General features: G+C 48.0%; 1 protein-coding gene across 1 annotated transcript in view; it reads left to right on the forward strand.

Moving 5' to 3' along the window:
* Positions 1–19257, forward strand: part of ARFGAP3 (ADP ribosylation factor GTPase activating protein 3) — a 69537-nt gene extending 50280 nt beyond the window's left edge. The window contains exons 13-16 of the mRNA XM_037845677.1: positions 5643–5766; positions 8767–8857; positions 16013–16134; positions 18770–19257. Coding sequence (XP_037701605.1) covers positions 5643–5766; positions 8767–8857; positions 16013–16134; positions 18770–18787 — 355 coding nt within the window. The 3' untranslated portion in view covers positions 18788–19257. The remainder of the gene's footprint in view (positions 1–5642; positions 5767–8766; positions 8858–16012; positions 16135–18769) is intronic.
* Positions 19258–24621: the final 5364 nt, after the last annotated feature.

Raw genomic sequence — 24621 nt, forward strand, 5'->3', positions numbered from 1 at the left:
AAGTGTCTACCTGGTTTTGTATTCGTTGTGCCTGAAGAACTTCCATTGATATTCTCTTGTAGTACAGATTCACTGGCAATGGCTTCTCTCAATTTTTGTTTTATCTGAAAAAGTCTTTATTTTTCCATCATTTTTGAAAGATTGTTTTGCTGGGTATGGAATTCTGGGTTGATAATTTTTATCTTAAATGTCACCCCTTGTCTTTTGGCTTGCATAGTTTCTTTTTTGTTTATTTGGGTCTTTGTTGCTTTATATGGCTTTAGTTTTTTTTTTTTTAATTCAATTTTATTGAGATATATTCACATACCATACAGTCATCCAAAGTGTACAATCATTTGTTCACAGTACCATTGTATAGTTGGGCATTCATCACCACAGTTAATTTTTGGATATTTCCGTTACTTCAAAAAAAAAAAAAGGAGTAAGAATAAAAATTAAAGTTAAAAAAAGACCCAAAACATTTCATCTCCCCCCATCCCTCCCTATTATTCATTTACTTTTTGTCCCCATTTTTCTACCCATCTCTCCATACACTAGATCAAGGGAGTATGTGCTACAAGGTTTTCATAATCATGGTTACACAGTGTAAGCTGTATAGTTATGCAGTCATCTTCAAGAATCAAGGCTATTGGGTTGCAGTTCAACAGTTTCAGGTATTTTCTTCTAGCTATTCCAATATACTAAAAACTAAAAAGGGATACCTATATAACACATAAGAATAACCTCCAGAGTGACCTCTCGACTCCATTTGAAATCTCTCAGCCACTGAAACTTTATTTTGTCAAGAAGTCTTGCTCAATCCTATGACGCCAGGTCAAGGCTCATCCCCAAGAGTCATGTCCTGCATTACCAGGGGGATTTACACCCCTGGGAGTCATGTCCCACATAGGGGCAGTGAGTTTACCTGCCAAGTAGGCTTAGAGAAAGAGGCCACATCCAACAACAAAAGAGGTTTTCTTGGGGTGACTCTTAGGCACAATTATAAGTAGGCTTATCCTCTGCTTTGCAGTGACAGGCTTCATAAGGGCAAGCCCCAAGATCAAGGGCTCAGCCTTCTAAATTGGTAGTCCCCAATTCCTTGTGAGAATATCAGTAATTCCCCAGGTGGGGAAGTTTAATATTACCACATTTTTCTCCAGTCCCTCAAGGGGGCTTTGCAAATGTATTTTTATTCTCTGCCCACATTACTCTGGGATGAATTGGAGCTTTATACTAACCTGTACAAACCAACCAGATCTCACTCCCTAGTCAAAGTTCCATGTAGTTATGGTGTTTGAATAAACTGACCATACAAGTTAAATTATATAGTGTTGGCATGCATAGTTTCAAACATGGTTTGCTGTTATTTTTATCTTTGTGTGGAACATGTCTTTTTTTCCCTCTGTCTGCTTTCAAAATTTTGTGTTTATCTTTCAGCAGTTCAAATATGGTATTTCTGGGGGTGGGTGTTGGGGGATTATTTATCATATTTGGTGTTCACTGAGCTCTTAGGATATATGTTTTGGTGTCTGTCATTGATTTTGGAAAACTATTGGCCATTATTTCTTTAAATATTTCTTCTGCCCTCATTCTCTCTCTTCGCCTTCTAGGATGCCAATTATACTTATGTTAGGCCATTTTATATTGTATCACAGCTCTTAGATGTTCTATTTTGTTTTGTTTGTTTTGTGTTTCAGTTGACATAATTTTTTTGATCTATCTTCAAGTTTTCTGATTCTTTTGTCAGCCAGGTCAAGTCTGATGAGTTCCTCAAAAGCATTCTTTATTTATGTTACTGTGTTTTTCATTTTCAATATTTTAATTTGATCCATTCTTACAATTTCTATCTATTTGCTGAAATTGCCCATTTGACCATGCAAGTTGTCCACTTTTCCACTGGAGACTTTACATATTAATTATAGTTTTTTTAAATTCCCTGTCTGATGGTTCTCCTATCTGTGTCATATCTTATGTTGTTTTTTTCTTGCATTTTTGTGTGTTTGCGATTTTTACTGAAAGTAGCATATTATGTAGAACATTAGAGACTCATTTCAATTGTATTATGCCCACAAATTGGCATGCCTTATCTTTTCCTAGGCCTTTAATGTGGAGAGGTTAGCAGTCTAGTCAGAAGTAGAGCTGAGTTGGGATTTTGTTCCTCCAGTGGTTACACTTAGTGCAGGATTAAAAGTCCTCTTGTGTTCCTTGTCTTTAGGAAGGGGTGGGTGCTGATTTGAATTGTCAGAGGATTTTTCTCACTGTATATGCTTCTTCAGCTTTAGGTCTTCCCCTAGCTCCTGCCCCACAGAGAGGGTGTCATTTCACACTCCCACCCTCTCCTGGCAGTAGATTGCTGTTACTTGGTGTCTGTTAACCTCATGGTGGTGGACAGGGAGTGTTCTCTGTTGTCTTATTTACCTGTAGTCTTAGGCAAACCCTGTGTCCTTTGATTTTGGGGGTAAGTCAGTGATTCTGCCTCCCCTCCCCCAGGAGACCAATGATTGGGTGTGGGACATCATCATCCACCCCGGTGAGTAGAGGGTTTTTTCCTGTTTCCTTCCCCTAGCCACAGTGGGTCTTCACCTGTGCCCTAAGGATGACAGGGCCTGCTGCTCCATCCCAGCGGCTTAAGGCTTTTGGTACCTTGGAGAGTAGGATGTGAGTGGGGCTTCCTGCCTTCCCACACAGCTGCTCACTCCCCCTACCCCCTAGGCCTCCACTCCCCCGTCTGTACTCACCCGAGCCCATACGTGCCTGTAGCAATTCCTTAAGCATTTGAGCTGCGTTCAATCCTTAAGCATTTTAGTTGCATTCTTACCAGCTTGTTTGGAGTCCAGCATCTGCCTTCAATAAACAAGTGCTGGTGTCCTATCTCTCCTTGGAGGCATCTTTCTTTCTGTAGATTTTGGGCTAGTTGTTTGGCCTGTAACCACAGCTTTCTGATAGGGATCAAGAAAAGTTGTGATTTTGCAGGTTATCTGGCTTTTTTTGTTATAGGTTTGGAGCAGTAGTCTCTCCAGCTATCTACATCCTAAGCAAAAGCTGGATGTGTCATTTTTTGAAGAACTCTACAGGTAGTATGATGTGCGGTTTACTTTACGTGGAATCAACTAGAGTGTAAGCACTGTAAAGGACCAGGGAATTTTTGAGAGTGCAAAAGGGCACTACTAATAGTTTCGGACAACAGGTGTAACCTGGGCTTGTCGTTGCCCTACTCCTCTTATAGCCAACATAATGTAGAGCCATGTCCCTGGTGCGTTACCAGCAGCATATTCAGTAGTTACTAACTGATCCATGAAGCTGATATTTGAAATAACAGACCCACTGAAATAGGAATATTCCTTCAGATGTTGTATGGCTTGATATTTATTTATTATTTTATTAAAACATTTTAAATTCCCTTAAATCCTTTTACAAAATTACTGCTGTCTGAATTGCCATATAAGCTGTCAATTCCACTCCTAGGTTTATACCCAAAAGAAATGAAAACAAAGGCTCAGATATCTGTACACCGATGTTCATACAGCATTATTCACAAATGCTAGAAGGGGGAAACAACCTAATTGCCCATGAACATATGATTAGGTAAACAAAATGTATTACATACAGTGGGATATTATTCAGCTATAAAAGGAATGAAGTTCTGATACATTGTACAACATAAATGAAGCTTGAAGATGTCATGTTAAGTGAAATAAGCCAAAATGACAAATATGGTGTGATTCTACTATATGAAATATCTAGAATTGGCAAATTCATAGAAGATAGTAGAATCGAGGTTTTCAGGACTGAGGGGACGGGGTGAATGGGGATTATTGCTTAATGGGTGCAGAGTCTCTGGAGTGATGAAAAATTCTGGTAATGAATGCCGGAGGCAGTAGCACACCACTGAGAATGTAATTAATGCCACCAATGTGCACTTAAAAATGGTTCAAATGGCAAATTTTATCCACAATATTTTTTTTGTCTTTTTTTTATTAAATTCAGTTTTATTGAAATACATTCACACACCATATAATCATCCATGATATACAATCCACTGTCCACAGTATGATAACATAGTTATGCGTTCATCACCACAGTCTATCTCTGAACATTTGCCTTACATCAGAAAGAACCAGAACAAGAATAAAAAATAAAAGTGAAAAAAGAACACCCAAATCCCACCCCATTTGTCCTTTAGTTTTTATCCCCATTCCTCCACTCATCCATACACTAGATAAAGGGGGTGTGATCCACAAGGTCTTCACAATCACACTGTCACCCCTTGTAATCTACATTATTATATAATTGTCTTCAGGAGTCCAGACTGCTGGGTTGGAGTTTGGTAGTTTCAGGTATTTACTTCTAGCTATTCCAATACATTAAAGCCTAAGAGGTGTTCTATATAGTGCATAAGAATGTCCACCAGAGTGACCTCTCGACTCCATTTGGAATCTCTCAGCCACTGAAACTATTTCATCTCATTTTGCATCCCCCTTTTGGTCAAGAAGATACTCTCAGTCCCACGATGCTGGGTCCACATTCATCCCCAGGAGTCATACTCTGCATTGCCAGGGAGATTTACACCCCTGAGAGTCGGGTCCCACGTAAGGGGGAGGACAGCGAGTTCACCTGTCGAGATGGCTCAGTTAGAGAGAGAGAGGGCCACATCTGAGCAACAAAGAGGTACTCAGGGGGAGACTCTTAGGCACCATTACATACAACTTTAGACTCTCCTTTGTGGTAATGAGCTTCATAAGGGCAAGTCCCATGCTCGAGGGCTCAGCACATCACACCGCCAGTCCCAATGTTTGTGACAACATCAACACCAGTCCAGGTGAGGATGTCCAACACATCCACACCTTCCCCCAGATCCTTGGGGCTGGGGAGGGGGAGGCTGTAAATATATTTTTTATTATCTGCCCAAATTACTCTAGGATGTGTCACTATTTCACTCCAGCCTATACTAACCTACCATGTCTCACTTCCTATTCAAAGTTCCATGCAATTGTGGTGTTTGAACAAATCGACTGTAGAGTTGTACCGTTTAGAAAATTTAGATCCTGTACCAAATAGATACCTATTCCCTTGGTCTCATATGAAAGTTGAAGTTTTAAAACACAATCAGTTTCAACCTTTACCCTTTGGCCTGACTTGCCCTGGTCTTAACCAGACCTGCTTCATTCATATCACTAATTGAAGTCTGGGCTCTTTTTCAGCTTTTTTTTTTTTTTTTTTTTTTTTAAAGTGGCTGTATGCACTAATACTGACATTCATATCTGCCGAGCTCTAGCTCTGAGTTTCAGGTGTCTCAGAGATATGCATTGTTCCAGAGACCAATCATGTTATATGTTAGGGGATCAGCATCTCAAATTTTAGAGATAGGCCTTTATTTTTTAAAAAATAAAGTGATGGTTTATATATTTTTCATATGAATGTGTGGGTTTGAATTAAAAGAAGTCTTACATGCAGATCTTTAATTTTACATGTAACTATTGATCAAAAGAGTCAAGTTTAAGAAAAGTTATTTGAGAAAAAAGAAATTTCAAGTAAAAGGTTAAAAAAAAATCCTGCTGTCAGTTTTTAAAAACAGAAAATTGTGCATATATATACTGTAAGTGAGAAAAGCATTTGCCTCACCTCAAATTAGTTTGACCTATTTTGGCTCTTTTTAATTGTAGACCTACTGCTCGCCGCAAGCCAGACTATGAGTCAGTTGAAAATACAGATGAGGCCCAGAAGAAGTTTGGCAACATCAAAGCAATTTCATCAGATATGTACTTTGGAAGACAAGACCAGGCTGATGTACGGGTCCAGGAGTTTCTGTACCCCTCACCCATGCCCCCGGAGCAGGAAGCAAGGGTGGGCGTGGGAGGCACCAGAGGGAGCAGCTGAGCAGGAAGGGACGCCAGGCTGCCCGAGGCTGGGAGCCCCTGCCCGCAGGCCCCACCCTGGCTCTGGCTGGCTGGTGCCCCTCGCTGCCTCGGCTAGAGTAGTGTGGAAGGGCAGGGGCTGTCTCTCGTGTTTCTCTTCATCCTGAGTCTCCAGGAGCCCATTCGTACGTTTTTGAATGAGCTTCACGTGACTTTCAATATAGCTTTAACTTATTGTTTAATAACTTATTGTTTAATAACTTTAATAGCTAACTGAAGTCTATAAATATGTTTTTTTGGGGGTAGATATATTTATCTTTAGGTTGTTGCCTCTTCTCAGAAATGTTAATGAGCTCATTTTAGTGGAGTCTTGTTAAGTAGTAGGACTCAAATGGAAAGGGAAAGATGGAAGTTTTCCCCCTAATTTCAAAGTGCTCCTCTGCTTACATAGAACTCTTGGACATAAGTGATATTACCAGGCTTCTCAGACTGTACAGAGAATTATTCCCTAAAGGGTATTGATTTTACTTTGCTGCAGTAGGTTCACCACCATTTCAAGGGTATTTAGAATAGCCACTTTTCTATTACCCCCCAGTCCCCACCCCCATATCCTGCAGGTGACCCTCCTGCACACCTGCATACAGCTCTGCAGCAGGGACTGCCCCACTCCCCTCCCCCTGTCAGAAAAGAGGCATCCAAGCTCCTACTGAAGGCAAGTCCTGCCTCCACTGCCCCAATCTCAACTCCTCTCTTCTCCTGCTGCACTAGTGCCTTAGGGGATTAGCCGTTCCCTCCCTTTCTTCTGGCTCCTTCCATGCAACCTAAAACTTCCCCCTTATTTAACAAAAAAAAAAACGAGACCCTCCCCTGACCCCTGCTGCTTCTCTCTCTGACCCCTTCCCAGCCGTGTTCCTCAGCAGAGCCCCTGAGAACCTTGTCTCCTTGCCTCCCACCGTCCACCCCAGCTCACCCCTGAGGCAGGGGCCCCCTTCTGGATCTCTCCAAAGCCTTGGACGTACTCATTAGTTTCTCCTTGAGGCCTTCTCGCTCCTTGACTTAATTTACCTCTGTTTCTGAACTCACAAGAATCTAAGAACAACAGCAACTCTCACGTGGACTTGCTGTTTATACTGCTCAGCGCTTTATATTTATTCACTCATTTGAATCCTCACAACAGCCCTATGCAACAAGTCTTATCTCCATTTCATGCTGGGAGGGTCAGCAGCTTGCCAGGTTTGCAGACAGGACATGATAGAGCCAGACATGAACTCCACTGTCTCTGATGGAGTCTCCCTCTTTGATGTTCTCCCGTCCCCCTGCTCCTGCTGCCTTCAGCCCATGCCCACCCCCAGCACGCAGGTCCATCCTTCCAGGCTGAACCACAGGCCTCTACACTCCCTGCCCCTGCCCACAGCCCTGCTTCCACCTGGACAGCCTCCCCCACCCCCCATGTCTGCCTGGTGAATACCTTTTCATCTCTCAAGGTTCAGCTCTGTGATGCCTTCTTGGCCTCTGGGAGGGAATGGATACCTCCATCTGTGGTGTCTCCACTGTTCTCAGCAGGTGCTTTCACGAGCTTGTCCTGGCACTTGAGCATCCTTCTGTGCGTGTGTGCCTGGTTCTCTTCCAGGTCTGTGTCTCCATCCAGCACATGCTCAGCACATGGTCTGTGCCCACTAGTGGAACGAGGGGTCAGCTTTTCTGAAAAGCGTTATCTGACAGTGTGCGTTCCTGATGAGGTCCTTGAGGGGCTCCTTGTGGCTGACAGGACAAAGTCCAGGACTCAAGCAGGGCCTGCCTCCAGGGGTCTCCCTGCCACTCTCCTGCACTTTTTCTTTTCCAACCAAATGACCCCTCACAGTTCCCCATGTCTTTCTTATTCCTCTTTGCCTTTGTACATCCTGTTCCAGAAGAGTGGCATACCTTTTTTGTTCCTGGATTTTTGTTTGGATGTCATTTGGGGAGACTTATTGTCCCCCCCAAGGGTAGGTTAGCAAGAAACAAAACCTGAGGCTGACATACTCTCGTGGTCTGTGCCACTGTGGGGTAGGTTGTGGCTTCCCCGTTTCCCCCATGGTGCTGGGAGCCTGTGGAGGGCTGGCAGCTTCCCCACTGCACCTCTTGTGCCTGCTGTGAGCCTGGTGCATAGCAGGAGCCCCAGGCACAGGGATCTGGCCTGACCACAGGGCCACGGGTGAGAAGGGAGGAGAGGGCAGAGAGCCCCCTTCTGAAATCCTGGGGTATTCTAAGGAGATGGGTATCATGGATTTCAGAGGACACCCAAAAGCAGCTTTGAATTGAAATATATCACAGAAAATCAGTCTCAAGCATCCAGTCTCTACAAACTTATTTTGAGTCTTAAGAAAGTCTAACAGAACCCAGGACTTAAATAGGAAAGAAAACAATTTAAGTGTTGGAGGTGTGAGGTAGTGCTTGAAACTGTTGGAACACAACCCACCCATCCCAGAGCACAGAGGAGCAGTCAGGGATTTGAAGGATGTAATATAGGTGTGCTCCCAGGATACGTCTCGTCTGAAAGTTGGTGACAGCCAAGTTCAATACAGAACAACAGGTACGGGGAGAGAACCTCTGGAGCCGCTGTTCCCGACAGTTGGGCCTCAGGCAGCGCTGTGGCTCGGGCGTCGTTCTCTCTCCCTCACTCTGGCTTTGCCTAGTGCTGAGCGTAGTTGGCCCCGACACTGTCTGTCACCCTTTCTGCCTGCAATCTGCCTCCCGGAGCAGAGCGTGAGCTTCAGGAAGGAGCTTGGTGAAGCAGGGCTGCTGGTGGTGCCCCCGCACCGTCCATGCCAGGGTCCAGCCCGCATTCAGGAACCATTGGAGAGAGGCTGCAGACAGGCACATTCAAGTTACAGTTCTTCAGTGATTCTTTTACAAAAATGCAAGTGATGTTTCCTCTCCTTATCTTTTCTAGTATGAAACCAGGGCTCGACTAGAGAGGCTTTCAGCAAGTTCCGCCATCAGTTCAGCAGATCTGTTCGATGAGCAGAGGAAGCAGGCATCAGGTAACATAGGAGGGACAGAGTGGGGTGCACTTGATTTGACTGAGTGTCTGAGTGTCTGAGTGTCTGATCCCTGTCATGTCTTTCCAAGGTATTTTAGCATCCGTTACTTGACGCTCTTACTTCCTCTAAGTCAGGCAGAGCAGGGTTTATTATTCCAGGCTTTGCAAATGAGGGGACCAAGTCATGAAAGTTAAACGACATCCCCAAATCACCCGGTAAGTCACCTTCTGGAACTTGTCAAAGATGGGCATTTCCTGGCCTTGTGTGAATGTGGTGGTGTGATGGCCAAGGCTCCAGTGTGGTGCGAGCCATTCTGTCTCGGGGACACCTCGAGTGACTTTCTTCGCTTTTAACCTCAGTCTCCTCCTCTGTAAAATGGGATGGGTAATAGCTCCCTCATGAGGCTGCAGTAAGACACTGTGTATAAACACCCACCGCACTGTCTGGCACGTGTTTAACCAGCATGTATTGAGTGAGCCCTCCCGGGCCCCGGGCATCTGCAGGCATAGAGAACAGCTTCAGTCCTCCAGGGCAGAAAGCGCATTGTGCCTTGGGAGCGGGCAGGATGGAGAGGAATGGCCTGTTTCCCCACCCCACTTCAGGGTCCAGACCTCAGTGAGGGGAGATGAGTGGTAGTCTCAGGGCTGGGGGCAAGGCTGGTGCCCACCACAGCAGCCACTAAGAGGCAGGATGGAGCAGGGCTGTGAGTCCCACAGGGCTGGCACATCCTGATTGTCAGTCCTTGCCACCCTCTGCTTTTCCTTCAGTTATTCCTGAGCCTTAGGAGGCCTTGCTCGGGTGTCCCAATCTGGCCTTTTCCAGGCTGCAGGCTTAGGGGAAGTGTTGTGTGTCCCTCGTGTGCTACGGCTAATGTTAAAAGGTGAGGAGCGTCTTCTTAGGCCATCTCAGGGACTCAGTCGTCAGCAGGAGAGCCCATGGGGCGGGGATCTCAGGGGACAAGAGCCAGGTGTTCAGACTAGCACCTTCTGCATCCCCCTTTTTCCCACCCTGAAGGAGCAGGCTGGCTCTTATGGAAGGTGGCGAGCCTCCATGCATGGAGGGTCAACATGGGGATGTTGCAGCGGTGAGCCCAAAGAGATGAGTGGCTGAGGCCTTCTGTATTGCAGTTTGGGGGATGCTGGGAGGTCCGCTGTGGCCCTCAGTGGGTAGTGGCCACTGCCGGGCTGTAGTGCTGCAACTGGAAGGAGCCTTCCAGCTAGGCAGCCCCTGCTGAGCCAAGGGCATGCATGGGCAGAACGGCCAGCAGAGCAGCCAGGCTTCATCCAGAAAGACATGCCCCCCTTCAAGGAGCAGGGGACCACAGCAGAACTGGCAACCCCAGCAAGTTGGCTGACAGGAGATTTGGGGGACTGATGGCCTGGATGCCTGGGGGTGGCAGGCAGAAGGTGGCAGCCAAGGCCATGGGCTGCTGAGGGGGTGCTGTCCAGGCATGTGGTGTGCCTCTCCCTCCTGCCCCTCCTTTTGGGCAAGGCCAGGTGTGGCTCACGGGCTTGTGTTTTCATCCATGAACTTTCACCGTCCTGCCTGTTGTCAGGGAGCACTTACTTTTTGTGACTGCTTTCTGGCAGAGAGGTGCTTCAGCCACCTTTGGGGGGCTCCCAGCAGGCCCATCTCCAGTGTACCCACACACCCCACATACCCCATGGATCAGGACTGCACCGTCTTGCAGAAGCTCTGGCACAGCTGGGCAGGTCAGTCCAGAGAAGCTCAGTTGTTGAAAATCACCCACTGGCCAGGGTGTTTTTGTAATTCAAGTATCTGGGCTTTCCATTCTGAAACATTATTGTTTTGTTAAGGACAAGAACTTTGGAGATCAAATGAGAGCAGCCTGTTGTTGAAGGGTAATAGAGGCCCATCTAGGTGCACCTTTCTGAGCCTTCAGAGAACAAAGGTCCATTTTATTTTCTGACTTTTGTGGGTTCCAGACACCTGGTCACTGGGACTTGCGGTCGTCGGCAGGTGCACCCTGAGGTGCCGGGCCACCCCGAGGCCTTGCCCCTCTCCCACTGTCCAGGCTGCCTCTGGGCAGTTACCCCTCCCCCTTCTCTCCGGACCCCAGTGCTCAGACCCTGCTGACCTTCAGCGCACCCCTTCCATCAAGCTCGTTATGAAAGGTGACTTTAGTGACTGCCCTACGCCTAAGTACGTGGAACAATTCCCATTAAATATTTACTTTGTGTTTAGAGTACATTTCAGCGAAGAGCCAAAGCTGGTTTTAAGAAACTGTTCTGTGTTCCTTAGCTTAGAGTGTCTTCATCTGTGAAACATCAGTGTCACTGGGTAGATCATAGTGACAGCTTTACAATTACTTTGGGAAAAAAAATAAGATGGTTCCAAATTTGAAATGACACTTGATGAAGCAGAATACTTTCTGGGGACACAGTTTAACCCAGTAGTCCTGTGGCTAGAGAGATGAGCAGGTTGCAGGTCAACCAAATAGACACGCAGGTACGAGCGTCTCCTAAGTAGTGAAAATTATGTCCTGGCTGTTAAACAAGCATCTACTTCCACAGAACTAGGGGACAGTACAGATGTCCTCCCTTCCTTCCTTGTTAATTCCCTGTCTGCCATTTATCACTTACCTTTAAGGGAACGATTGAGTGGGGAGAACTTAGTCCAAGTTTTCAAAATTTTAAAAATCTTTGGGATAGTCCCGTACTCATCTGTCCACAAATTGCTCTTTTCTTTTCTTTTTAAAGACATTTAATTTTTTATTCAAAGTACAAAAATAATACATATTGTAGACATTCTTTTAGAGTTAAGTACAAAAAAGCATGAAGACAAGAAAACAAATCATCCATATCTCCACCACCCAAAAGCACCTACCACTAATAAGTATATTTTCTTCCATTCTTTTTTCTGGGCAATTTTTACATTATCAAGATCTTATGTTTTTTATCTGCCTTTTTACTTACTGTTCTAAGGTATTTTTTCATGTCATTAAAAGTTATTTACGTTAAATTAAAAAAAATTTTACTATGGTAAAATATATATAAAATAAAACTTGCCATTGAACCATTTTTAAGTGTACCATTCCGTGGATTAATTACATTTACATGTTGTGCTACCATCACCACCATCTATTACCAAATCTTTACAAACATTTTTAATGACAACATAGAATGTTTTTAAGCATCCTGGTCCACTTCTGTAGTTCCCCCACACCATTCAGTCAAGAAACTTGTGTCCTTCCCTGGGGGGGGGCCTTGGTTCCCAGCAGATGTGGGGAGAACGTGGGGCCAAGGATAGGGTTGGAAACTTCTGCCTGTTGACGCCACTTTTCTCCACATCCTGAGAAGAATATTATTCCCACACTGGTTCCAAACTTATCTTCCTTATCACCAGGGCTGGCTGTGTGATTTGTGGGGGTCAGTGCAAAATGAAAATTCAGGATCCCTTGTTCAAAAAGCAGGAAAAAAGTGCCGTTAAAGGTAATAAGACATAAAACTTTTCCCTTTCTTTGGTGGTCTTTTTCTTGACTTGTCATGGTGGCATTTTTGTTTTTGTTTTTTGCTATTTAATGTCATTATAAGTGAAGAAAAATAAAACATTTACAATTATTAGCATGAATTTTACCACTCATCTTTATATTGTGCAATGCCAGTTTTAATGCAGGTAGCAAATCCCTGAAATTACACAATTTGTGTTTGTAGCTCATACGTGCATATGCATTTTGTTCTTACCAAAACAGTGGACACACTACACAAACAAATGCAACTCTTTATTTCGCTTCTTGATGTGATTCTACACATATTCTCTACCTTCAGCCTATGGATGGGGGTGGGGACTGAAAGAAAAAGAAACTCTCAGAAGCCCTATCGTTCCCTTTCTCTGTCACCCTTTGTAGTGTGAGTGCTTGGCTAACACAGGGAGGTAACACATGTAAGTCAGGCTGTGATGGGGTTCCTCTGTCATTTGTGCATCTTAGAACCCATGGCCTGCTTTCTGCATTCAAAGCAAGTTTGGGTTCAAAAGGGAAGCAGGCCTCTCAGGGCTGACAGCGCCCTGCGCATTCAGTCATAGCCACAGCATGCTCACCGCGGGCTCAGTTGAGTCTCATTGAAATCCTGCATTGTGGGTCTCCTGGAATTCTGTGCTGTGGTGTTGCTAGGGGAGTGGCAAGAACTCAGACACACAAATTACACCTCTCTTCTGCTCACGTGCATGCTCTGTTGTCACATTGGACTTTAGTTACAAAACCCAAGTTCAAACATAAAATTATTAAGAACTTTTAAGTACTTACTAAGTACTAGCAAACACAACAGCAGGCTCAGGGCCCCTCTAGGCGTAAGGTCCCCTGTGACTATACAGCTCACAGCCTGTGCAGCCAGATTGTTGGACAAGAACCAAACATGACAGTTGAAGCATCCTCCTCCTTGGGGACCGTGGGGTTCTCTTTCACACTCCCTTTTCTTCAGTATCAACCCCAGGACTGCCTTTTCCAGAGACTTCTCCTGACTGTCTCCAAGTGCTCATAGCAGTAATGGCTCACATGTACTGTGCCAGCTGTTGGACATGGCCGGTCTCAGACAGATCCCTGCCCTGTGTGTGGTGGGTTCTGTTGTTATCTCTGCCTTGCAGATGAGAAAGCTGCAGCTTGGGGAGGTCCACGGCTAGTGGGTGAGATGTCAGCGTGGGGAGCCCAGTCCTCTCAGCTGCCTTCCAGCCAACAGGAAGGAAGGAACAGAAGAAGAGCAGGCCCTGCCCTTTAAGGCACTTCTGCTTACATCCCTTTGGCTAGAAATTCATCACATGGACGTACCTTGCTTCGAGGGTTAAAATCCAAGAGATCTGTAGAGAAGGAGGGAGAGGAGTGACACTGGGGGCTAGTAGCCATCTCTGGGTAACTGGGCCCTGACTGTTGTCGGTGAAGGGACACGGTCCCAAAGCTACTCTCCTTGGCCCAGGGCAGGCTCTAAGGAAGGGACCAAATACCAGGTGGAGGCAACACAGAGGAGCTTCTGGCTGAACCCCGCTCTGCGTGCCTCTCCAGAGGTTTTGCAAGTTGGAAACTCCTAAGTTGAGGAGCTTCTGCCCAGGCAAATGCCCACTGCCCAGTCACGCTGCACCTCGTCACTTAGGCAGCTGGGGCTGGCCCATGTCACTCATGATCCCAAGTAGCTCCTGGTTACTGTAAATACCTGTTTGTAAGGTATTTGTACATACTTGCCCCGGGTGGCACAGCCTATAAGTGACTGTGCTGGGATTTGAACCCGGGACCTGGCACTGCACTGGGCCTCAGTATATAGTTGGTAAAGGGCTATAAAACTTTAAAAAGCCACCTGTCTGAGCGCAAACATAGAGGAGGGAGGTCCCTGGTCCGTTTCACCCTAATGGATGGTGTTGCTACTGGGCAACAGTGTTGTCTTCTTTTAAGTACCCCCTTCCCTCCTCACCTGCCCCCTAAACTGACCAGCATTCAGAGGGGCTTGGCTCAGGGGTTGTACCTGAGGATGCACCATGTCCCCTCTCCGACCAGCTGTTTCCATTAGATTTCCACAGACATGGTCGCAACTAGAAGCAGCAGAGCCCCTGTGGGAGGGTGCTGGGTGCAGCCTTCTCGTGGAGAGAGGTCAGGGAAGGGTCAGTACTGTGAGCACGTGTGCGTCTTCCCAAATTCTCTTACAGTCCCTGCTGGGACTCTCCACCGTTTTTTTGGTTGGTTCCTAGTGGCACTTCTTTTACAAAATACGTTTTGTAGAATTGATTAGATTACCTTGTTTATTTAATGTGAGTTTGTGCCTTTTTGTCTGAATCTCCACTACAGGTATATTGGGGGGGATGGGGGGTGGGGAGCAGTCTAATAAAATCCTAGATGGAGAAATAAAAAAGGTCAGCTGTCATGTCCCAGCCCTGTGAGGAGGCGAAGAGTGGAAAACCCACATCCATGGCGCCTCCCATGCGGTGGGCATGGGCGCAGGGCTCTGGGCTCATCCAGTGTCTCTTTCGGGTGTTGGCTGTGCTGAAGGATAAATTTGTCATTTCTCTTTTGTTCTGGGAAAGGAACCTGACCAAGAGCTTGTACGGCTCAGGGGCAGGCGGGTATAGAAGGTCACATTTGGGGCCTCGAGGGCAGCTGGCTCCGCAGCCGCAGAGGGGAGCGTGGGTTCAGCTTGTGATCACTGAGCCCTTCCATTGTCAAAGGCTTACCATGAAACCCCTGTCGTCACGCGGGTGTGGTCAGACGCACGTGGCTGTGATGGCAGGGATGAGCTTTACCTACACTGGGAGCCGTAGTGGCCGTGTGCACGTCAGGATAGTCAATGGTGAAGCAACGGAAATCCAGCTTAAAATGAACCTGAGCAAAAGCAGTGACAGTATTGGTTTCTGTAGTTGGGAAGCCTGGCGGTGAGTTTGGATGATTCAGAGTCAAGCAGGGTCATCAGGACAGTTTTTGGCCGGCCTTTCTGGGTGGTGGCCTCATTCCCTTGGACTGACGAGCTTCTCCGTTCCTCCGGGAGGGGTGAGTGGGAGGAAGCAGCCACTGTCCCAGACAGCCGCAGCTTTGCCTCATCCCAGTGAGGAACCCCAGGCAGGTAATGTCTCCTCTCCCTTGAGTGTACGTGAATCCCAGGGAAGGCTCTGATTGCCAGGCCTGGGTAACATGCCCCCCTCTTTGGAGGAGGTTGGGGGACGGGGCAGTGCCCAGCAGAAGGGCAGATGGTTTTTACCAAAAGAGGGGTAGAGCTTCTGAGTGGACAGCCACCACAGATGTCTGCCCATCTGCCATTCACTGGTAGTTAATGTGCCTGTGTTAGGCACCTTGAGGAAACAGAGGCCCAGAGAGGGTAAGAAACTTGTCTGATAGCACACAGCTTGGAAGTGGCAGTGCAGAGTGTGAACCCATGATGGTCTTTAGACACCCCTGTCCTGCAGTTCTCCCATGAGGTCTGGCAGCTGGTTCCTAGTGGAGCTGGAACTTAAACCCAGTGCCTGGGCCCACCATGGGTCCTTTTCCTTTAGCCACAGATGCTGCTTGTGAAGCAGGGAGGGCAGTGGGATTTGGGTTTTCTAAAGTTCTGCTGAGTCCTCTGGACATTGAGTGTGTCATTCCCATGGGATGGCTGCCCTCACAAGGCATCTGAAGCTCCCTCCGTGGGAGAGTCATGAGCCGGTGTCTCTCTGTGTGTGCAGGGAGCTACAACCTCACCAGCGTGCTGCCCAGTGCTCCTGACATGGCGCAGTTTAAGCAGGGCGTGAGATCTGTGGCCGGAAAGCTCTCGGTCTTTGCTAACGGTGTCATGACTTCTATTCAGGTGAGTGAAACTGGGGTGAAATGGGGGAGAAACTGGGGGGAAACTAGGGTCTCATAGATTTGAAAATGAGATTTGGACCACTCTTAATTGGCTGGAAAATTAAATTTGAAATTACTGGTTTATATGTTTGCTACAATGTAACCCAGAACAATATGAAAACCAGAAATTACGATTTCTGTATTTGTTTTAAGTTTCTAAATTATGACTCTAGGGAGAATTGTTACAGGAATTCTCTTGATCATCATTTTTTTCTATATTGGAAAATACAGAGAAGTATTAAGAAGAAAATAAAAATTACCCATATTCCCACCTCACAGAGATAACTTATGTTAACATTTTGGGTACATTTTATTTTAGTTTTAGATTTTTATGCATCTTTATTAATACAGTTTTACTGAGATATATTCACATACCCTACAGACATCCACAGTGTGCAATCAGTTATTCATAGTATCATCATATAGTCGTTCATTCATCACCAGAATCAATTTTTGAACCTTTTCCTTACTCCAAAAAAAATAAAAACAAAAGTAAAAAAGAACACCCAAAACATTCCATTCCTCCCATCTCACCCTATTTTTAATTTAATTTTGTCCCCATTTTTCTATTCATCTGTCCATACACTGGATCAAGGGAGTGTGAGCCACAAGGTTTTCACAATCACACAGTCACACCACGTAAGCTACATAGTTATACAATCGTCTTCAAGAATCAAGATTACTGGGTTGCAGTTCAGCAGCTTCAGTTATTTCCCTCTAGCCATTCCAGCACCCTAAAAATAAAAAGGGATGTCTATATAATGCATGAGAATACCCTCCAGAGTGACCTCTCAACTCCATTTGAAATCTCTCAGCCACTGAAACTTTATTTTGTTTCATGTCACATCCCCCTTTTGGTCAAGATTTTCTCAATCCCATGATACTGGGTCCAGGCCCATCCCTGGGAGTCATGTCCTGCATTGCCAGGGAGATTTACACCCCTGGGAGCCAGGTCCCACGTAAGGGGGAGGGCAGTGAGTTCACCTGCCACGTGGGCTTAGAGAGAGAGGCCACATCTGAGCAACAAAGAGGATCCCTGGGGGAGACTCTCAGGCACAGTTATAAGTAGGCTTAGCCTCTCCTTTGCAGCAACAGGCTTCATAAGGGCAAGCCCCAAATCAAGGGCTCATCCTACTAAACTGTTAGTCCTCAGTGTTTGTGAGGATATTAGGTGGGGAAGTCCAACATTTCCGCATTTTCCCCCAGTTCCTCAGAGGCCTTTGCAAATACATTTTTATTCTCTACCCAAATTACTCCGATGTGTCAGGGCTTCACACTAACCTGTACAAACCTGCCAGGTCTCACTTCCTATTCAGAATTCCATGCAGTTACGGTGTTTGAATAAACTGACCATACAAGATAAATTATTTAGTGTGCTGCAGAGAGTATAGGTCCTGCACCAAATAAACATTTCTTCCCTTGGTCTCACACGGAAGTGGAGGTTTTGAAACACAGTCAGTATCTTCCTTTACCCTTTGACCTGATTTGCCCTGCTCTTAAAACCAGATCTGCTTCATTCATATCTCTTAATTGAAATCTGAATTCTTTTCAGTATGCATAATTTTGTAAATTAAAAAGATTATATTTATATATGATTTTTTATCCTGCTTTTCTCCATGATGTTATGAGCATTTCCATGTAACTAAAAATTCTTCAGAAACCACATTCTTTTGAGTGAAAATATGTATCATAATTTGACTATCCCCTAGTTGGATATTTAGGTTGGATTTCCATCTTTTAAGCAAGGCATGGATGGAACATCCTTCTATATACTAATGTAAGGCTATTTCTGACGACATGGAGGACTTAACTTCTTGAGGCTTCTCGTTTGTGTCGAGTTGTCTTAGAAGGACTCTGTTGTTGAGGTAAACCTGGCCGTGGGAGGAGGACGTGGTTGACAGGGGCCTCTGTCAGGGGTGCCCCCCAGGGGTTCCTGGTCCCCACAGGTGCTCTTCTGGCCGCAGGGCAGGGAAGTGTGGGGGTGCCCCTGCCCCAAGAAGTCCCTTCACCCGATGCTCTGGGCATCTTCTGTGGGCTGCTGTGGGCCCTTCGGTTAGTGTTCACAGAGCCCTTCCCCGTTCCTGAGGTCAGCAGAGCCGCACATGAGTCCTCTGAGTGGGTGACGTCCCTATTTCATAGTTGAGGAAACAGAGGCACACAGATTAAGTTGCTTCCGCAGGATCCCTCAGAATTCCCAGGATCCCAAAATGGTGGGATCAGGGCTTCAGACCAGGTCCTCATCTGGCCATGGAGTGAAAGCTCAGAGAACCTCCACCTGCGGCCACCTGCCTGCTTCCCAGCCCCTCCCCATCGACCAGCCCCACTTGTGGCCCTGGAAGCCGAGGTCACCCGTGCCAGAGGCAGGTGTTAATCCGAGTGTGGGTGCAAAGCCGCGCAGGGCCCTCGCCCTGGGGCCTGCAACAGTGCTGGCCTCGGCTCTGCGGATCCTTGGGCTGCAGCACGTCTGGCACATTCGTTGTGTGGGTTGTGTGGACTGTGACGTCAGTTTGTTAACACTGAACGTTCCATGTGCGTGAGAATGAGGAAGTGATGCTGAGCATTCGTGAACTTTCATTTTGATTCTTGTTTCTCTTTAGGATCGCTATGGTTCTTAATATTCGTGACGTGATATCTGTTTTCTGGAGAAATTCCTTTTTAAATGAACCAGTGACCACATCCATCAAAAACTGCAATGAAAACCAGGCAATTTTGCAGATTGTTTTGCAGCTTTTCACATAGTATGTAAACGTTTCTGATTTTTAGTATTTCTTTAGAGAAATTTTTATTTTGGCAACAGGAGAAGCTTTGCTGTAATTTGTTTTGCCTGCCCTCCCCGTGGCGTGTCTGTGCATGTCCATGCTGTTTTTCCTTGGGATCTTTTGTCCCATTGGCTGGGGCCATAGACACAAGTCCCTGCCATCTATCTCCCCAGGGATTGAGCCTTCATCTCAGGGGCTTCAGTGCCATGCAGTTCACGGGCAAAGGGCTGCTGGCAGCAGCGTATGCTGGCTCGGCCTGGAAAAACAAAGTTCACAACACGTATTTCATTAAAGAGGAGCAAAGAATAAAAACAAACTACCAAAAATGACTGGTGTCTAATTTGACAGATTGCTTCGTTTGTATTTCTATATGTTAAGGTGATTTAAAAATAATGTTCAAAGTCATCTGTCCCTTTGTAAATTATTTTGTATGATCTATAAATTTAAAAATATTTTTCAGTGAGGGCTTTTAACAAACCTAAGCTTTCTCATTGCCAAGAGAATTAATTTTGTCTTTTGAGAAGGTACAGCTGGTTGAACTTATGAGAAATGTAAGATGAGAACTCCCTAAGTGCATTTATAAATTGATGTAGTATACAGAATTAAAATTGAATAAGGTAAGAAGATACACCTGCAGAAAATATTTTAACATGTGGGAAAATAGAAGTTGTAATTGGGTCATTTTGTTAATATTTTTTATCTTAATCTTGGTTTTCAAAAAATGACAGAATATGTATAAATGAATAAAGAAAAGTAATTTGGCTGTGTTTTAGACAGCATAGAATATATTGTTCCACACAGTAAAATATATTTGAAATTTGATCAACCAAAACTGTGGTTTCAATTGAATATTTTGTGAATCTTTCTTAAAAGCTCACATTTGTTGACTTCTAAATATAATAAATAGTTGCTGCAGATTGTGTTGCCTACATTTTTTACATAAAGCTTTTGTACTAAATCATAAATTAGGGCTCATGATACAACATTGATATACCCTTGAATTAAGCTATAATTACGGATGTATCTGTTCTGACGTTTGGTAGGGCCGGGATGTACAGTTGCCATTAAGTGTGGTGGTGTTCACAGTGTAGTAGCACAGTGGGGTGACCTTGTTAGAAGCGAGGGTCTGTGGGGCAACCCCCCTCCTTGGTTTAAGACCCAAGGTGTCAACAGGGAATTCCCACACGTTGAGCCTGCTCCAGGCTGGCTTGTTCCCCTCATGGAAACCCTCAGAGCAGGTTTTGTTCCCATTTTTACAGAGAGGAAGTGGGGCTCTTAAAGGGTAAGGGGACCGCCCCAGGTCTCACCCTCTAATTCAGTCTCCCCTTGTGGACTTTCCTCCCTTGAATGGGCCTTGGCAGCCATCCCATCTCCAGGCCTCGCTGGGACACCAGCTCCAACTTTTCCTAAGACTCAGAGCCCAGCAGTCAAGGATATTTCAGACACTGCTGGGTGTCTCACATGAGCAGGGCTGGTTCACTCCACACACGGTGGGTGCTAAGCTCGCTCGCGTGTGTGTGCGGGGTGTGTGTGTGTGTGTGTGTGTGAGAGAGAGAGAGAGAGAGATTTGCACCTTGGCATTTTGTTTTGTAATCAGTTTGCATGAGTGCTTCATAGCTTAAAGATGTTGGTTAATATTTGTTTTAACTAAATGCATTTTAGATCTTCTGTTCCAATTATCAAGCAAATTGTGATGTGACCATCCACTGACCCGGCAGCTGCGCGCTGCAGATGTCAGCAGTGTGTCCAGAGGCCCCGCTGGGTGCGCCCTGGGGTGGGAGGCCCTGGGGGGGACCCGGCCACCACCCTGAGCTGAGGCCCCCGCTAGCCCAGGTCCTGCTGCGCAGCCAGGCCCCAAGCAGCCCCACTACTAGTCCTGGGGAGCCGGCAAGGCCTGGGCTGTCGGTCAGTGCTGCTGCTTCAAAGGGTGTTTATTATGCATTTGTTCTTGGGAGCAAAGCTGAGCCAAGAGGAGCAGGGAAAGCAAAGGAGGGGTGCGGGGCTGGGGAAGGATTGTTTGCTTCGGTGTCACATAACCTTTACCAGAAACACATTCTCTTCAAAACGCAGCATGTTTCGATCACCTTCAAAAGATTGGGACTGCAGGTGCATGGAGGGAAATGTGGGTGCTGCCTTGGAGAGGAAAGGCTTCAGTGTACACATCCACCAGCAGGGCGCCAGCGAGCTTGCAGCAGGGAGCAGAGATGAGCCAGGCTCGGGGTGGGCCCCAGCTGATGCCATCCAGCCCCATTTTAAACCCTGGAGCCTGGGGTCCCTCAGCGGGGGTGGGCAGGGTCAGGCTGGCCTGGGGTGCCCACCCAGCCCCCCGCTTCTCCCGCCTCGCTCAGCAGCCGAGACCTTAGACCAGCCTCCCTCTCCTGTCCGGTCTGTCACGTTTCACTCAGACCAGCACAACCAAACCCGCGCCCACCACTCCCACCCGCTCCAGCCCGGCCTTACAGCCCAAGCCCAAAAGCTGGTGGTCGAGTCGGACCCCACCTCACACCCCACACCCACTGCCACTGCTGCCACCCTGTGCCCAAGCCTGCCAGCTGCCAGGGGGCCAGGCCCCACCACCCTACACCCGAGACCCTCTGGGGCTCCCGTTGCTCAGAGCACACGCCCAGTCCCTGGGGACCGGCTTGGCTTCCTGCAGCTGCCAGAACGAAGCACCACAAATGGGAGGGCTTCAAACAGCGGGATGTAATGTCTCACCATTCAGGAGGCCAGACATCCGAAATCCGTGGGGGAGACCCCCCTCGCCTCTCCCCAGCTTTGGGAGGTTTGCAGCAACCCTTGGGCCCCCGTCCCTGCATCAGGCGTCGCTTGGCCTCCTCCCCTCTGTCTGTCTGTCCACTCCCCTTCTTATAAGGACACCGGTTATGTTGGGCTGGAGCCCGTCTACTCCAGCATGACCTCGTATTGCCTGTTTTGTTTTAAATTTTTTATTGTGGTAACATATATGCAACCTAACATTTCCCATTTCATCCACTTTCAAGTTTACAATTCATCACCACCCTGACCTCGTTTTAACCGGCCCAAATCCAGCTGAAATGACCCTATTTCCAAATAAGGTCACATTCCCAGGGCCTGAGGATTTGGGTTTCAACATGTCCTCTTTTGGGGGAGACACAGTCATCCATCAAGAGACCCAGACCCCTGCCTCTGGTGCCCCTGTCTCAGGGCCCCACGCCCTTCCTGTGTCCACGGCCAAGACCCCTCCCCCAGCCAGTTCACGCTTTCCCTCGGTGTCACCTGCTCAGCGACCCCGATGGCCCTCTTTAGAGTTGCCACCCTTCCCTGCTGAGGCTCCTCCCCCCCGGTCCTGCTCTCTTTCCCCCTTGTCCACACCACCTGCCTTCTGTTTTGGGCTCCCTGTTAAAGTGTAAGCTCCGCAGGGACGGGTGGGGTGTCCATCCTGTCTACTGCTGTATCCTGAGTTCCCAGAACTGAGCCTGCACGTAGTAGGTCCTTATAGAATATTTCGAATGAAGGGATTTCATCCTCCCAACACCCCTTGAGGAGGGCATTGCTGGGGTGCACAGAGGGGAAGGAGCAGGTGGTGAGGGGCCGCGGTGGGGGTCACAGACCCAGCAGTGCACCTTAACCCCCTACTCCTGTTTCACCTCCAGACCCTCTCATTGGGTTTATGACCATCCCTTTCTCTTCCCCCACACAGCCCCTGACATCATGGGGGGCCCCGAAGGCCACAGTGTGATAAAAAGCAGGTGACCAAGGTGGGCAGACACGGTTGGGGGCAGGGGCCAGCGGAGGACCTGAACACCCCAGCGTCTGGTTCTGGCCAGCGACCGGGTGACCCTGGCCTCTGGGGTCCAGGCCCCTGCCCCGGTCAGACCCTGAGGAGCCAGCCGCACGGCCTGCTCCCCGTAGCTGGCTTAGCCAGGCTCTTTGTACTGTGCCCGGGGGCGGGGAGGCAAGCTGCAGAGGCCCCTGTGCACCCCCTCCTTCCTGTTATTTGGGGCCCATCTCCTGTTATTTGAGGGTCTTACCATCCCATTTGCCCAGGCCATTTGTCTCAACTGAAACAAGAGCAGTGACCATCAGGCGGAAAGACGTCAGGGACGGCAAGAGAACACACACTGGACCTCTCTTCCACACAGCTCCTTTGCACACAGTCCCTCTCCATGGGAGCCTGACGTATGCCCGCCATGCAAGCCTGGACTCGATGCCTGGGCAGGGAGAGCCACCTGGCCTCTGTGACGCCAGCAAGAGAGGAAGGGGACGTGCCCCTTACATGACTCCACTACCTTCCTTCCAGAAAGTCCCAAAGTCTTTTTCCCGGGCCCCACCTGTTTCCCCTCCAACCCACACACAAGCCGTGACCTCCCTGCCCTGAGCCTCCAGTTCCTGTCTCGGCACCCTGGTGACCTCCTTCCTTTTATTGCTTTTGGCTGTGTCCTCTTCCGCACCTCACACTGCAGACTGGGCTCTGGGGGACTGCGGGGGTGACTCGGGCACCGGCCGCCACCAGACGCTGACCACGCACTGCCCAGGCATCGAGTCCAGGCTTGCATGTTCCCCCCAGGACCCCTCCCTCCGGCAGGCCCTGCAGCACCCAGGCTGACTCCTCCTCACCTCCCCCAGCCTGGTCCTCACCTGCCGCCGTGGCCCTGTAAGAATCAGCACCACACAGCCCCTGTCCATCACCCCCGCAGCACCCGCCCAGCCCCTGTCCATCACCCCCGCAGCACCCGCCCAGCCCCTGTCCGTCACCCCCGCAGCACCCGCCCAGCCCCTGTCTGTCACCCCCGCAGCACCCGCCCAGCCCCTGTCCATCACCCCCACAGCACCCGCCCAGCCCGTCCATCACCCCCGCAGCACCCGCCCAGCCCCTGTCCATCACCCCCGCAGCACCCGCCCAGCACCCCAGCACCTGCCCAGCTCTTCTCCCAGCACCCCCCAACACCAGCCCACCTGAGCTCGGGTCACCCTGTGGCTGCCCCTCACTGTCCACATCCAGACACCACCGGTCCATAGATCTTCCCTCCCGAGGGTCCCTGAGGGTCCCCCACCCATGGGCTCCCGTGGCCCAGTCCCCCGTGTCTCTGTTACAGCTCACATGTGAGTCCCCACCCAAGGCACACAAAATCAGTCAGCAGACACTGGGATTTTGAGAAAAGGTTTGTTTAGCAAAGGCTAGCCTTGTGGAGACAGAGAATAAATAGTTCCCCAGGTCTGTCTCCCGAGCTGGAAAGGGGAGGGATATTTACTGAATTAAACAAAGGGAGGAGGCACTGGGGACGTCAGGGCTGTCAGCACATAAATAATGAAATTCAGGACTGCAAGTGGGTTATTAGCCTTGGCTGTGTCTGCAGTTAAATTAGGGATCGCACATTGGCTACCGTCGTTGGCTGCTGGGTGCAGTTATCCTGGGGAGTGGGCTTGGGCCATGGCCGGAATTTGTAAGGCTGGACCTCCTGCTGCTTTCAGGCCCGGTGTTCCTCTTTCCGGTTGTCTTGGCTTATTTTGATTTCTCTCGCAGGGTGTTTTACGTCCGGGGTCACTTTAAGTTCAGGTCTCATTTAAAGCTAATTAAGGCTGGTCTGGCTCGAGTTGTTAAAACAAGTTTCTACGGGGTGTGTAGGTGGGAATTTCGGAGAAAAGAGGAATGGAAACTTTTGCAACTTGGAGGAAGCTGCTTTGGCAGTGGGCGGCGGGGGCAGTTATGA

This window comes from Choloepus didactylus, chromosome 8 (assembly GCF_015220235.1).
Source record: "Choloepus didactylus isolate mChoDid1 chromosome 8, mChoDid1.pri, whole genome shotgun sequence".
Classification (NCBI taxonomy): domain Eukaryota; kingdom Metazoa; phylum Chordata; class Mammalia; order Pilosa; family Megalonychidae; genus Choloepus; species Choloepus didactylus.